At 42.9% G+C, this 14,717-nt stretch overlaps 1 protein-coding gene across 1 annotated transcript in view; it reads right to left on the minus strand.

The window, feature by feature from the left end:
- csmd2 (CUB and Sushi multiple domains 2) overlaps positions 1-14,717 on the minus strand; it is a 208,905-nt gene that overhangs the window by 19,376 nt on the left and 174,812 nt on the right. Inside the window, exons 49-58 of the mRNA XM_056417277.1 lie at positions 14,061-14,207; positions 11,531-11,719; positions 10,159-10,344; positions 9,832-10,026; positions 9,419-9,592; positions 9,130-9,303; positions 8,165-8,338; positions 4,851-5,039; positions 4,403-4,576; positions 2,887-3,069 (exon numbers count right to left, since the gene is read on the minus strand). Coding sequence (XP_056273252.1) covers positions 2,887-3,069; positions 4,403-4,576; positions 4,851-5,039; positions 8,165-8,338; positions 9,130-9,303; positions 9,419-9,592; positions 9,832-10,026; positions 10,159-10,344; positions 11,531-11,719; positions 14,061-14,207 — 1,785 coding nt within the window. The remainder of the gene's footprint in view (positions 1-2,886; positions 3,070-4,402; positions 4,577-4,850; positions 5,040-8,164; positions 8,339-9,129; positions 9,304-9,418; positions 9,593-9,831; positions 10,027-10,158; positions 10,345-11,530; positions 11,720-14,060; positions 14,208-14,717) is intronic.

A 14,717-nucleotide genomic window follows, 5' to 3' on the forward strand; every position in this document is an offset into this window, starting at 1 on the left:
ATTGACTGAATCCGGAGTGACCAGAGGAGAAAGTGTAAGTTAGTAATGCGTGTGTGCGGTGTGGGATTGGGAGGAAGGTGAGGGGATTGTTGGCTAGCAAGGTTTAGTTCATGAAACAATACCATTTACCCAGTGACTTTCATTTCATCCTGTTCTTCATATGTACTTGTACTTATTCAGTTGATTAAACTAAATGTATGTACATTGGTTTTCTAATCCATTCCTTTTATACTGCTTTATGTGTCTGATTGGTGTTCTTATTTTCACTCCTGTTACTTTCCCCGTACCTTCTGTTCTTCATCCGCCCACCCTACCACCATCCTCATCTAATCCTGACTCAAGGATCTCCCTAGGTGTCTGTCCGGCCGCCAGCGATGTTTCTGTTCATTATAGTCTCCAGCTTGCCCTGGGCCCTCGGAGCCCCGAGGGCTTTACCCTCCCGTAATGACCAGATGTGGCCTGGCCCTTGTAGTCTGTGCCAACCGAGAACAGGTGGGCAACCTCAGCTAGTGGGCATACCACACATCAGAGAGCAGAGAGGGAATGAGACGAGTGAGGCAAGGGAGAGAGGTGGTGGTAGGTGGTGTGTAGGGGGTGTTAAGAGCACAAGTGAAAAACAGCCTGGAAGGCAGGATGAAGCTTTGAGAAGATTTTTTTTTTACTAGAATGAGGGAAGAAAAGGGTTCATGAGACCAAGAAAACTAACAAGAAACAAGAAACACATTGGGACTCTTCAACCTGAAGGTGGAAAACTGCAACTGCGACTTTATGGGTGTTAGTATTATTATTTTAGTGTTGCTGGTGGATCCGCCACTTGTTCATGTGGTATCAAAAACAAGCACTGAAATAACAACACCCATTATGAATACTTTTAAAAACCCAATACGAAAGGAAAAAAAAAAAATTACAGGCAACTAATTAGATGTTGAAGCTGCAAGGACAAATAAACCATACATGCTTTTAAAAGTAATTGATTTGACAAAAAGTCAAGCTCAATCAAAACAATTCAAACTTCTGTAAAGTGTTTGCAAAGACCGTTTCTTTCAATCATCCCTAAAAGCTTTATTCTTGCTACCGGATGCAAGATGTTTCACAGTAGGAAAATAAGGGCACTCTATCGTAATTTTCCACTGCGTGTAATTTCTTTGTCCAGTCTCAGCAAAAATAATGGAGAGTGTAGGGCCTTTAGACCCAGATCGATTGGACGCACTCACTACACTTCCAGAGAATCTGCTTTTTCAGGTGTCAGCAGCAGACTGGATACGATGTTGCACAAGGACAAAAAATTAAAAGCCTGATACGGTTTAATCAATATAGAAAACATTTTCTGTTATTTTCTCCCAGTCTTTCTTGCTCAATTGCTTTTTGGAAACAGACAAAACACATGCAAATGTGCAACGTGTCTTTCTTTTGAATTGCAAAGGCAGCAGCTAATTACACAACCAGTGACAGTGTAGATCTATAATCTGTAGGTTAAAGTGTAATGCCATTTAGTGGTGGGACTTGTTAAGATCAGCAAGATCTGAAAAAAACATTAAAATGTGGAGATGACTTATAACTGTTGATTAGCAAAGTAACCACAATATGAAACATTCACTCAGGTCAAAATAAACTAAATTTGAGTAATATCATTTTGGTGTCCATATAAAATATCTGCATACAAATGCAGTTAATGCAAACAATCTTCGGAGAAAAGGATGACAAAAGGAAGTGTGTAAAAGAAGACACAAAAGAAAAGACAGCTTGAAAGAAATTCAAGTTACTGAAATAAAAAGTTGCTGTCTTATGTTCATTGAACAATAATTTCAACTTCAGTTACTGCACAATCAAAACTCAACAGCTGGCCTATTTGATGTGTTACTACATGGTCAGATATTGTGTTCATTCATTACTGCTGAGAAGAAGTCCGTCCATCCATCCATCCATTAATCTTTCACGAGTTATCCAGGTTTAGGTTGCAGTGGTAGCAATTTAATCATCAGCCCACACATGACTTTCCCCAGCGATGGCCTCCAGCTCCTCATAAGGAATCCCAAGGCGTTCCAAGGCCAGATGGGATATGTAATCCCTGCATAGTCTTCCGGGTCTGCTCTGGGGTCTCCAGTTGGACGTGAACAGAATGCTTTCACAGTACATAGGGGAGTGCATCCGTATCAGATTTCTGAACCACTTCAACTGCTTGATATCCAGGGTTGTAGTCTTTTGGTTACTAGCCAAAGCTCATGAAGCTCCTTTGCCAAGAAGTGAGAGTTGTAACCTGAATCGACTGCTAAATTGAGAGGGTCACAATGATGCTCAGCTTTCTCTTCAACACAATTTTGTGGATGCCACACCGATCTGATCGTATCTTACCCTCACTTCATCAGACCTTAACATACACTTCTCTGTCTTGGGGGTGAAATGTTGTGATCCTGGCTATACAATACATAACATTAACACATTTTAGATAAGCTGTTCACCTTATCCTTGTACTCTTTTGATCACTACGCACAGGCTTTGTGAGACTGTGAACGTACGTGACTTACCAAGTATGCAAACACGGCTCCCTCATTAGGTTGTATAAGGACTGGATAGCCAGAAGCAATAAACTTAGTACCTAATATTCCCATAGCTACCAGCGCAGGAAAACACAAACCAATTAGAGGCAGAACCACCATTACCCTTCCAGTATCTTTGTGAGAAGACAAGGTTGAAGTCATTATTCATCCTCTAGAAACAAATACGACAATTGGCCTGAGTCTCCTTCCAAGCACATTGAGGTAAAACCTTCTGAGCTGTGGGATCCTGATTAAGAAACTGGGCTCTATTGCTCCTGTCTACCAGTCTCTGTCGGCCAGAGAAGAATAAATAAAAAACGAGATTTAAATACATGTCCGTTTTTCTTACCGTGACACTCAGGTTGGGTGCCGAGCCAGGTCCCATTGGTCAGGCAAGTTCTCTCTGGAGAACCCTTTAGAACGTAGCCGGGCTCACAGCTAAAGCGGACCATAGTGCCAACTGTAAACTCTTCTCCCAGACGGATACCATGCACAGGAATCCCTGGATCTCCGCACAGCCCGGTTGCCTCGCCTGGAAGGATAAAACAACAACAACAACAACAACCAAATTATTTGACAAATGATGCGATTTAAGGGGGCGGCTGAAGATCATGGGCAGAGTGGTCGTCCCGTAACCACAAGGTACCCGGTTCAATCCCCGCTCTCCCCAGAGTTGCATGTTGAAGTGTCCTTGAGCAAGACACTGAACCCGCAGATGCTCCCCGGGCGCTTCACTGCAGCCCACTGCTCCTTATTAACTAAGGATGGGTCAAATGCAGAGAATAATTTCCCCAAAGGATGTTTTATTAAAAACATTTTTTTTTAAATGTAGTCTCTATTTGTATTGTAAAAGAAAAATGTAATAATAATATTATTAATAATGATTTGATTAGTATCATAACAGAGACAGGAAAATACCATTCCCCGACCTCCTTAAGGAGTGACGAGCCTCGCAAATACATTACGCTTAATATATCTATTTCTTCAACGTTCAGAAAATGAGAAATGATATGCAATTTTTCATTCCATTGACCCAACATATATTTTGATACTTGCCATGCTTCATAATTCCACGTCCTCCATTTAAAAGACTCACAAACTGTTTAGTCCCGCTGCATGCTGCTCTCTCTCCTCATTTTACAAGGTGCTGGTCAACATCGCTTCAATAGTGCACAGCTAAGAAAGTGCAGAAATTGTATGAAACGGTTGTGCTCGTTGGCCATTAAGAGAACACTCGAAATCGCCAGAGTTGATATGAATGTCGTGAATTTTGACATTAAACTGTCGTCTTGTGGGTATGTGTGTCAGCTAGCTTGTGTGCTTCTGTCACTGTTTAGGTTTGTGTACGTTTCTGTCACATCTTTGTGAATTTGATTGCATCAGTATCCATGCACAGTCACATCGGTGGACAGCTCTGTGTCTTTTGTCAGGCGTATTAGGGATTCTAGGAGCTCTGAGGCAAATTGCCATATGGGGAGAGAGAGTGTCGGGGCTGATGTCTTTATAGTGCTTCATAACCCAGCTGAGGTGTGGGCGCCCCTCAGTGTAATATGAGCAGATTAAAACCATTTTATAGAGGACATTCTCTCTGCCCTTGAGGCCCATGGATGGGCACTTCCATCTTTGGTCCACCTACTTTTTCTCATCGTCTGCTAACAGCTTCCACCCAAATATTTATAGTCTGGTGTGAGGTGATATTACAGCTGAATAAAGCCAGGATCCCAAGCAACTAGCTGGAAAGAGGATGAGAAAAGGGGCTCCACCTGCACATGCTTTCAACTATCAAAGCATAGATTTGAAAGCTATTACAAAATGAGGCGATGACAATCTTTCAGAACTTTCCAACTGGGTGTAGTTTTCCATACCGGAGCAGTGTGGTAGCGAGCCGCTCCACAGGCCGTCCAGCTGGCACATGCGCGTTGTGTTGCCGATGATGGTACGCTGGCCGATGCAGCTGTAGCGGATGACTGAGCCCACTGTCAGACGGTCGCCGGAGATCTGGGCGTAGGGAGGCATGCTGGGGCGGTCACACAACACCACTGTCCAATCAGAGCAGAGAGATAAGAGACAGAGACAATGAACAAGTGGAACCACGCCAAGGGCAGTGGCGATCAATACACCACATATTGAAAAGATTGCCTGGATTAAGCAAAACACGACAAAAAGTCTTAAAAAAGGAAAACACATTTTTGCTTCACAGATATTTGTTTTGAATAACTCAGTGAAAACAGTTTCACTGTCCTCTTCAACAGTGAATCAAAAGAATATGGACATCATGCAGCACCACCAACAACCAACCAGCGAGGTACTCACACAGGCACTTGGGCAGGGAGCGGTCCCAGGTACCGTCCCCCTGACAAGAGATGGAGCTGGTGCCCAGCAGGTAGTAGCCCGGGTTACAGCGGTACGACACAGTGGTCTGGAAGCTGTAGCGATGCGGCCCGCTGGGCAGCACCTGCCTAATGCTGTTTTCGACCTGACCCGGCTCTGTGCAGTTCACAACTAGAGAGAGGGATGCAGAGGGGGGAAGAGACAAAAGGAACATTAAAGAAAAATGCATCTACTGTAAGCACTTAAGGCTGGAAGAAATTATTCAACAGGAATTTGTTACTATTTCTTTGACAATTATATGTGAAATGTTCATGGAAAGGAGGACGTGTGTAGGTTTGGTGATATTATACCATATATTTTAAAAAGGTTATATAACACTCACTCACACAGGACACATGCCCATTTCATCAGCAGAGTTATTTTGCTTTTACTCTCTCTGTCCATCCCTTTCCTCATCGACTACTTTCACCCATCCAGCATCCATCCATCCGCCCCAATCCAAATGAAGTAGGAGGCAGACTCCGGAAATAAACATTTGCTTCATTAGAGCCAGTCTCCTGCTGGCCGCCGTGGTGCGGAGATGGTGATGGATGGGGAACTCACAGGAGAAGAGGCACCATGTCAGTTTAGCACCAGATGGAGAGAGTTAGGGAAAGGGAGAATGAGGGATGAGTGAGGAGCGAAAGACATCGAGGGGTGTGTGGCGCTGAAGAGAGTTAGAGAGGAAGAGGCCCTGATGGTGCAGAACGTATTACAATTCATGAAAGAATGTCATGCTACGCCTTCCATCAGCACCAATCCATCCTGAGAGCTTCAGAGATAAGACAACAACCAAAACCTTACAATTCCTCAACAAAGTCAGAACACAGTTGCCTTCTACTCTATACTGTGAACCACAACTAAGAATGCATTATAATGCTCTAATGGCTTCTGAAACACTATTCATGCAGCCATTATGCCCCAGTTTGCGTTGCCAGTCTTGCCCCATAAGTGTGCCGTTGCCACTGCCAAAATGAACCCTTTGTATGCTAATGTCCCTAAAAGCGTGCTCATTTTTATTCTCCCAAGTTGGCCAGCACGGCATAATCACCCCCCCGAATACGTATTATAATATATTCCTTCCAGCAGAGTGCTGACCCATGGTACCATCATTTACAATTTACCGCATAATAAAGTGTTTTTGAAGCAGCTTAAACACGAGACTTTCCAAGCTTGGAATTCAGCTTTGATTAAATGTGCTCGGGCATCATAGGCTCAAAAGTGATCCAACAGTCATCTAAAGCGACTGACCTCCGGGTACATTTTTGTGTGTGGCCCAGCGGGCATGAAGAGCAGAAGCAAAAAGTTGAAAGGAAAAGAAGAAGAATAGTGAAAGGGGACCTTTGGCTAGGGTAATTCATCTCTGTTCCACTCGGCAGTGGAGACCCCAGTCAACCCATCCTCCTCCTGGCCTCCTGCCAAGTCGCGGCCCTGTAAGTGGCGTGTCAGTTTGTATTTGTCTGTCCTGTGACTCTATAGCTTTTCATCCCTCAAAGACAAATAATCACACAAGTTATCCAAAGAAAGCAGTGTTGTGGCTCTGTTGTGGTGGTGATTAGAGGGCCGGACTCGGCCAGTGGTGCTCTCCTGCCCCCTACGTAATTGATAGTCCTAAAGACTTGTGTAGTTCAAATTTGGACCGTGGAAATCATTACTGTGTCTAACCGACTCCTTCCCCAGCCTTACCTTTTTGTCCTGCCCTCTGTATCTATCCACTTCTATATCGCCCTTTAAAAGAAAAGCCCATGGTTTGGCTTAGCTGAGTCGAGATGGATAAAGTGGATTTCATTCCAGCATTTGCAGTTCTACACTCAGAGGAGGAAGTAAATGGCAGACAGGACAGCGTGCCGACCAAATCTGTCTGGAATGCTGTAATTAAGGTGATAAATCTGAATGACAAACATACCCCAAAGCTACATATGTCTCCAGATAAACAGTGAGGATAATGTACCATCAAAACATACACCCACAGCACCCTCACCCACACAAAATGCATCTCAGAGACAGCATCTGCAGTGAAACAAGGCCAAAGCTAAAATGACATCACAACCACAGCGGACATATTCAATGCGTATATCTGCTTATGTATGCAGCAGCCAAATGTATCTTTCTCTTTTTTTCAAAAACTGACAAAGGATTCCTGTGAGACTTGCAACCTCCTCATCCCTTGATGAATCTCTTAAAAGCACAGTTCCTTCCTCATTTGAAACAAACTCCTAACTCAAACCGTCACTGCCTCGTCACGTCCAGGACCTCGCGAGCGGCCCCTTTCTGTAGCTGTCACAAAGCCCTCAGTTAGTGGGGACTTAGAGACAGACGAGGGTGCCCCGAGATACATCACTTGTCGCAAAAACACTGGCAAATTAAAAGTCTTTGCCTCGCTTCAATGCAGAGCAGGGTACTTCTTGTTCTGAGCAAAAGCCAGGATGTGGGTCTCATAAGGCTGTTGTCTTTCACACAAGCTCAAGAATCCTGTGATTGTTTTTGGTTGTCTGCATGCTTATTATCCAGGTATGCTTCACTGATAGACAGGTGGGCCTTAGGGTGCAATTGAGGTAACTTGTGTAAGAGGAAACATCCAATTTAAATATTATCCGGAACCTCCACGGACCGAATGGTTGAGACAGCGGTAATTAAATAATTCAGCCTTCTCATAGCTTTTCATTTCAATTTCCACTAATGTGGGTTGTTTAAACTCTTTCTACCTCAGGGTGTCTCTGCGCTTCAACTCTGCTCCCACAATGATTGGGCTCATCTACGGTCACAGACCATATGACCTTGCACAATACAATCGCTAATTTAACACCAACTTTCACAGATGGAGAAAAAACCCAAACCATACCCCGACAGGCAAGTGTGTGGAAACGAGCACACATTTAGAAAATGTCCTCACTCAGCAGGTATGAAAATAAGCAAATGACAGGTGTTTATTTAGCTCTCAAATTATACACATAGCATAACAGATATAAAAAACAAAAACAATATGTGGGTTGCTTTGCATATTACATTGCATATCTAGCTGTGCTATGATCATGCATTTGTGGGGTATAAAAAGGTGTATGCACATATTGATTTTAGATTCAACACATTGTTCTCTTTTATTGTATTTGTTTTCCCACAAGAATCTACTGCATCAAATAGTTGACAAGATCAGGTCCATATTTCATTTGTGCCGCTTCCTTCTATTTATTGGAATATGAGGTTTTCCAAAAATCAATACATTGACTGGTGATCTTTGGCATCTGTTTAAGACTTACTTTTACACCTGGAGAGGGCGTTGCTCCACTGCCCATTGGCCTGGCAGGTAGATTGTACAGCCCCCTGTATAACATAGCCGGTGTTGCAGACAAAGCGCACGGCATCGTTTAAATTGAACTGGGTTCCTTGGGTCATACCGTAGGTAGGATTACCAGGATGACCACATGTGATTGCTGTGAGAGTCCAAGGAGAAGAAACATCATGGTTACACATTTGCAGAGCAGGCTAATGAAATCTAAACTGGCTTAATCTCAAAAACATGTATATTGAAGGCCTGGACTAGAAAGAGGTCACAACAACAAATCCATACGGTACAACACCGAGGGTGGAATTCACAAACGGATTGGCCGGCTTTTGTGGATGCAAAACCTGCACATAACGAACGACAAACGCTATTCTTAAAAAAGCCTGACTTAATTAGGGGTCAGCTCAAAAATAATTCCAATTTGTTTGTGGTATGTAATGACGGTTCTATCTTTTGTGAATTGGACCTTGTGAAGCGTAATTCATGTTGCCATCAGCAGCTGCAATCCATTCTTTGAGAATTCGCACCAAAATGTAATCGATGAGTCATGAACTCTGAAGCCACAGGTCCCACTGCACTGACTTCACATCTGAATTTTTGCCATGGCACTCTATTAAAATTGTATCAATTGAGTTCTACCGAGGAGTACAGTGTATAATTTGGGAATAATGCTGGCTTTTAGAGTGTATTTTGATTGTCAGTACGGAGATGGTAGGAGCATCCCTGGCAAATAAATGTCTGCACTCATTACAAATCATTGATCAGCACAATTAAGGCGAGAGTTTGCAACTTTGTTTTGTTGTGATTTGTTTTTCGTAGATAACTTACCAGAGTTCAGAGTATGACATATTCACCCTCCTCTGCTAATTTAAGTCTTTAACTAGCGACGATACCACCCATAGTGTTACTCATAAAGAACTGTTCTCTGTTGGCACTTACAGACACAGACAGGAGTGCGTCCTGACCAGCGGTGATCCTGTTCACAGATTCGCACCGACACCCCAATGAGACGAAATCCTGGGTTACACTGGTACACAACGCTGCCTCGATAGTTATAATTCTCTCCATTGATCTGTCCATTCACGATGGGCTCCGGGCTGCCACAATGGCCCGCTGTGGATGAGTGAAGAAGAACAGAGTAAAGGTCAGACATAAGTGTTTCTAATAATACTGCAAATGAGAAGATTTTTATAGAGTTATACTCATTTATGGGTGCTGAGGATCTCACCTAGACACTGGACCTGTGATCCACTCCAAAGCCCATTGGACATACACTCTCGTACCCGAGAGCCCACCAAGGTATATCCTGTGTTGCAGGAGAAAATGGCAGTGGCTCCATACACAGTCAATGTTCCAATCTTGTTGCCATTTGGTGGAGTCCCAAGGTCTCCGCAGGAGATGACTGAATAAGAAAACATTATCATGCGTTACAATCCCATAGGGTCACAATACAATCAACAAGAACACTAATTTGTTTTGTTGGAAAATCGTTTTCCTTTCATTCATTTGGTTTTGGTGAGAAAATGAGTGCCTGTTTAGTTATCACAGTGGAATGCCATACATTTGGATGCAATTACAATTCATGCTTGGCTAATGACTATTACACAAGAAACTGGGAAAATTAGTGCAGTATACACTTACTGTCACAGTCTGGCCGTGGATCTGGGTAGTTCCAGGTGCTGTTGGCCTGGCAGCGAATGACCCTTTGACCCCTGTAGTAATATCCAGGGTCACATATGAGCATCAATAGAGCATCATACTGGTTTTGAGTACCATAGATTAGCCTCCATCTCCCATGTTCCACAGCAGAGTGGCCGATGTCGGGGCAGGTCACCGCTGGAAGGTCCGAGGATAAATAATAAATATTAAACTATACACTTGTCGGAAATATTTTCTAAATACCTTAAATGCGTTTGTTCTACTGATAATACTGCAAATAACTAAACTGACAGTAAAAGGAATACTCACGAACACATCTGGGTGGTGCCTCAATGGGGCTCCACCTCCCAGATTCCTGGCAGATCATTGAGGTGGTGACAGGCCCTGCAAGCCGAAATCCTGGATTGCACTGGTACGTGGCCCTGGCTCCTAAAGAGAAGTCCTTCCCCCCAATACTGCCGTTGACCGGAGGCACTGGCATTCCACACGACGTGACTAGAAGGGAACGAGGGTGTGGTGGAAAGGTACAACAAACATGTGGTTAGGAGAAGAAAAGCCCCTGTAGCAGAGAGTATTTTAATAACCTTCTTTGTATGCAGAGGGACTCGATCACAATCGGCTTCCTGTACAAACTTCCAGAGCCGGCAATGATGTGCAGTAAACATTAGCCTGGGCTGCCATCTGCACAATAGTAAACAATCAAGTCTAGAGAGAGCACATGTGGAGATTACACCTGGTGCTGATTTGACCAGGAATTGAATGGCAGCCCGGCTGCTCTCTTTTCGCTTCAGCTGATACTATTAATAACTCTGGTTGGAAAATCTCTGAAAATGTAGCTTTTATTTTTGATGTTTTTGTGATGGCATATAAAATAAAATCTGAACACACATGGAGAATTTACTCTAATTAGGAATCAATAAAGATACTTCAACAGCAGCACAGCTGTCTAAATCGTATACAAATTTGAACTTGTATAAAGTAATATACCTATGTATTATATATATTTTTATTATACATTATATTTTTAAAATTAAAGTAGATACCTCAGTAGTCCCAATAGCAATGACTTTATTCATAGTTTTCATATGTAAATTTTTTTGTGTCAAGTCTCTGCTGTTCATTTCATTACTGAAAAAAAATTACGATCAGTTATCTGTGACTATAATCCGTTATTCTGATATATCAAACAATTCAGCTCAGGTAAACCAAATATCATTAATGGCGAAGTGAGCTTCCTTGGAGCACGCCAGAGGCTGAGGGGCTGTTGGTGATGGAACACTGTCAGCTGAAATCAGACTTTGAGCCAAACCAAAAGGATCCAGTGATGTTTTGTTTTTTCAATCAACTTCAATTCGAACGACTAAACCTGCAAAATACATCTGCAACAAAAGTGTTTTCTTTTCTCTGCAGTTATCAGATTTATCCTTACTTTTGAGAAGTGGGACTAAATACTGAATGAGCTCAGTTGTAATTATATATATAATGACGAAAAGCAACTTAATTGAAGAAAACGACTCGATTTGTATTTTCAATGTGAAATGATCCTGCACAGCTATTTCTTTTCCATCTGTCTAACTTACGTTCAGAAAAAAATGAATTCAGTCTTTCTAATCTGTTTTTCGAAACAACTTCCAACATTCTTTTCCTTACTCGTGGCCTGTGGCTGTGATTTGGCACTCACCTTGGCAAAGGGGCACAGGTGCATTCCACTGGTAGATCCCCTGTGCACTGCGGGTGCACGTGGCACTGCTCTGACCAATAAGCCGAAAGCCCTGGTCGCAGCTGAAGCGCAGGGTGCTGCCCAGTTTAGTGCCTGTAAGGCTGTGCACTGTGCCATTCACAGGGTTGTTGTGTGGGCTACAGTAAGCCACTATGAAAAACGAAATGAAATAGGTAAAGTTATAAATATGCATATCGATAACATTGAGTGCAACAGGCATAAAAAACAATAATGATGCTGTTTTTATTGAGTAGAAGAAGGACTAATGTGCCTTCAATAGCACAAAGCCCCAGATCTCTTTTGCATCAGTCTTCCATGCCTGAGGTGGTAAAAGAGGATATATTAATAAACTCTACAATTCCATCTCATTAAGGCAAAACCTGCAGACTACAGAGAAGAAAAATGGATAAGAGGAAACTAATGATCTGCAAAGCGAAACAGGAGTTGTCAGCGGCAACAGAGGATCATAAAAGTAATAGATACATAATAACAGGAACAAAGCACCGTTTTTTGTTTGTTGCCCAAGTTGTTAGCTGCAATAATCGTGTTCGTTATCCTCCTAAATGGTGCCAGTAACAGATCCATGAATTGCATTTTGCAGATCTCACAATCACATGACATTACTACCCACAAACCGTGCTGAAGAATGATTAAGAACACGCATTGTGAAAACATTTAAGAAATATTGAATATTGTGATGCAACAGAACACGGCTAGCAGATGAGAAGAGAAGCACGGACACAAGAGCGTATTATCAATTACGTTTGATCACAATGACCACATTATAGTTTTATAAAAATAAAGAAAATGGCCTCTTTCAAGTCAGCTGGATTTGTTTGCGCTGCAATCAGATATAACCAACTCCCTTACAGCATACAGACTTAAAGCCATGTCAGCGTTGTCAAATTTATTCAGCATTTGTGAGATTTCTTGGTTGATGATACACAGTTGTTACCCTTCGAATGTTGGACATAAGTGTAAGCATTCAAGTTTTAAACATTTCTTCATTAATGCCCTCATAAAGGTAAGGAATAGAACACCCACAACATTAAAATACTATATTTAAAATGCCAACTGAGCGAATCCATTTTCCTTAGCTAGGCCTTCTCCTGTCAGTCACTGTGACTGGCGGCTCCCGAGCCACCCTTGAGTTCAATTCTTCACTTCTATCAGTGTCTCTGTGTTCCTGGCTCCCTCCTTCTCTCTGCCTATTATAGTATACAGCTTGTCTCACTGCAATCAGCCCTGCAGCTCAAAGGGATAAGATCTACATTGGCAGGTGACTGGATTGGAATAGATAATAGAGAGGAGGAGAAAAAGGGAGGGAAGGGGGCTGGTGATACAGAAAAGAGGAAGGGACTTATGAGCAGAAGGAGATAGCAAGGAAGATAGCGACAGAGCCAGACAGATTGTAATTTGCTTGAATCGATGGAAAAGGTGAACTAAATGATGTCATAGAGGAAAGGTGAGGGAAGCTATGGACGGTGAAACGTAAAAGAAAACTGAGATGGCGGGCTGCTCGAGGAAATGTCTGCAAGAAGGTGATGGAAGACCGGCCTATGGAGAGAAAAAGAGATGGATTGATGAAGGACACAGCCGAATACATGAATCTGCCTGTGCCATCTGTTTCTTTCTCCCGACCAAGGTAGTACAGAAGGCAACTCCATATTGACCAAGGCAACTTGAGGGTTCTCAGCCATCACTTAGCCCGTCTGTCATTTTGTCTGCTACGGCAAAATGCATCATGGCAAAAAGAGGAGAGAAAAAAAGTGCAGAGAAACGACAGAACATCCGGTTGGGGAGACAGAGCTCCTCTGAGAGGAGAGAGATGATTAGTCAATCTGGCTGAGTGGTGTTGATACAGAACGGAGGGAGCCTTTTAAATATTTACACAGTCATAATTCCGAGCCAGATATGCAGGTGTCGTATAGCGACGGATCTTTCTTGGGAGCAGGACAGTAAAGAAGAATTATAAGCAACACATAAATAAATAAAAAAACGGTGTTTACAAAGTTCCAGGCCTGTGCTGCAGAGCAAGGAGGGCTGCAGATGCCCGCCGCCCCCGGTAGGTTGTCATGGAGATTGCTCATATTCCTAGAAATTCCAGCTACATTTGGCATCCACATTGTTGGTCTTTCGTGCAGAGACGAGTAAAGGCACCTCTGATGAGCACTCACACACAACAACGTCAAGAAGAAATAATGTTCTTCTGATAATCAAGCCGAAATGCTGCTGGGTGACTGTGGGTCAGTAGTTAGCAGGTTCGTCTTTCAATCAGAGGATCGGCCGTTCGATCCCCGGCTCTGCTCGCCCTAGTCGATGTGTCCTTGTGCAAGACACTTAACCCCGGATGGCTCCCCGTAGCTGTGTCTACGGTGTAACTCGCTTTGGATAAAAGCGTCAGCTAATTGAATGCAATGTAAATCATTCATATAAAATGTCTCTCTCTCTCTGTCTAACTTCAGGCTTGTGTGTGGCGGTCTTGACTCACCTGAGTAGCGTATGCGGAAGCCTTTGTGGCTGGTCGTGTGATCAAAGGACCAGTGCAGATAGACTTTGTTACTGGAGCTGGTGATGCTCAGTGGGTTAGAATAGTTACCACTGAGGGTAATCAGAAGAGGGTTCTGTCTGGATGGACCTGGATTGGGAAAGAAAAAAATTACTTTGTGAATATGAACTTTGTGAATTATAAGAATAAGACCATAATAATGCCCCAAGTTCCATCACCGAGACACTTGAATCCGAAAGGTAACCTGAAGTGCATTTTCCTTGTAAATGTAAATTGGTAAAAATTCTCATTTTGTATGGATGGATTTTTTTTTTTACGGTGAATTTAAGAGGAGAAAATTGAGAACATGCCCTCAGACTCCAAAGTGTTAAAGTCTGCCTTTTGAAATGGATATAGTTTTCCCTAATCATGTCTTTTGAGGTACCGTACATTTTGTTACACCTTCAAAATCAAAAGTTGCTAAGCCATATTTCCATAATTGGCTTGGCAACCACAAGGTGAGCAACTGTCTGTTCCCCTCCACTCGGCAGAAGATGAAAAGCACTAATCAGGAACACTCGTGTGTACGACCGCCATTTTCTCTGTGCAGCCTGGCAGAGTTGCTGTCTGTGCCTCTAATCTAATTCTCATGTAGAAGAG

Source organism: Pseudoliparis swirei, chromosome 1 (genome assembly GCF_029220125.1).
Source record: "Pseudoliparis swirei isolate HS2019 ecotype Mariana Trench chromosome 1, NWPU_hadal_v1, whole genome shotgun sequence".
Classification (NCBI taxonomy): Eukaryota; Metazoa; Chordata; class Actinopteri; order Perciformes; family Liparidae; genus Pseudoliparis; species Pseudoliparis swirei.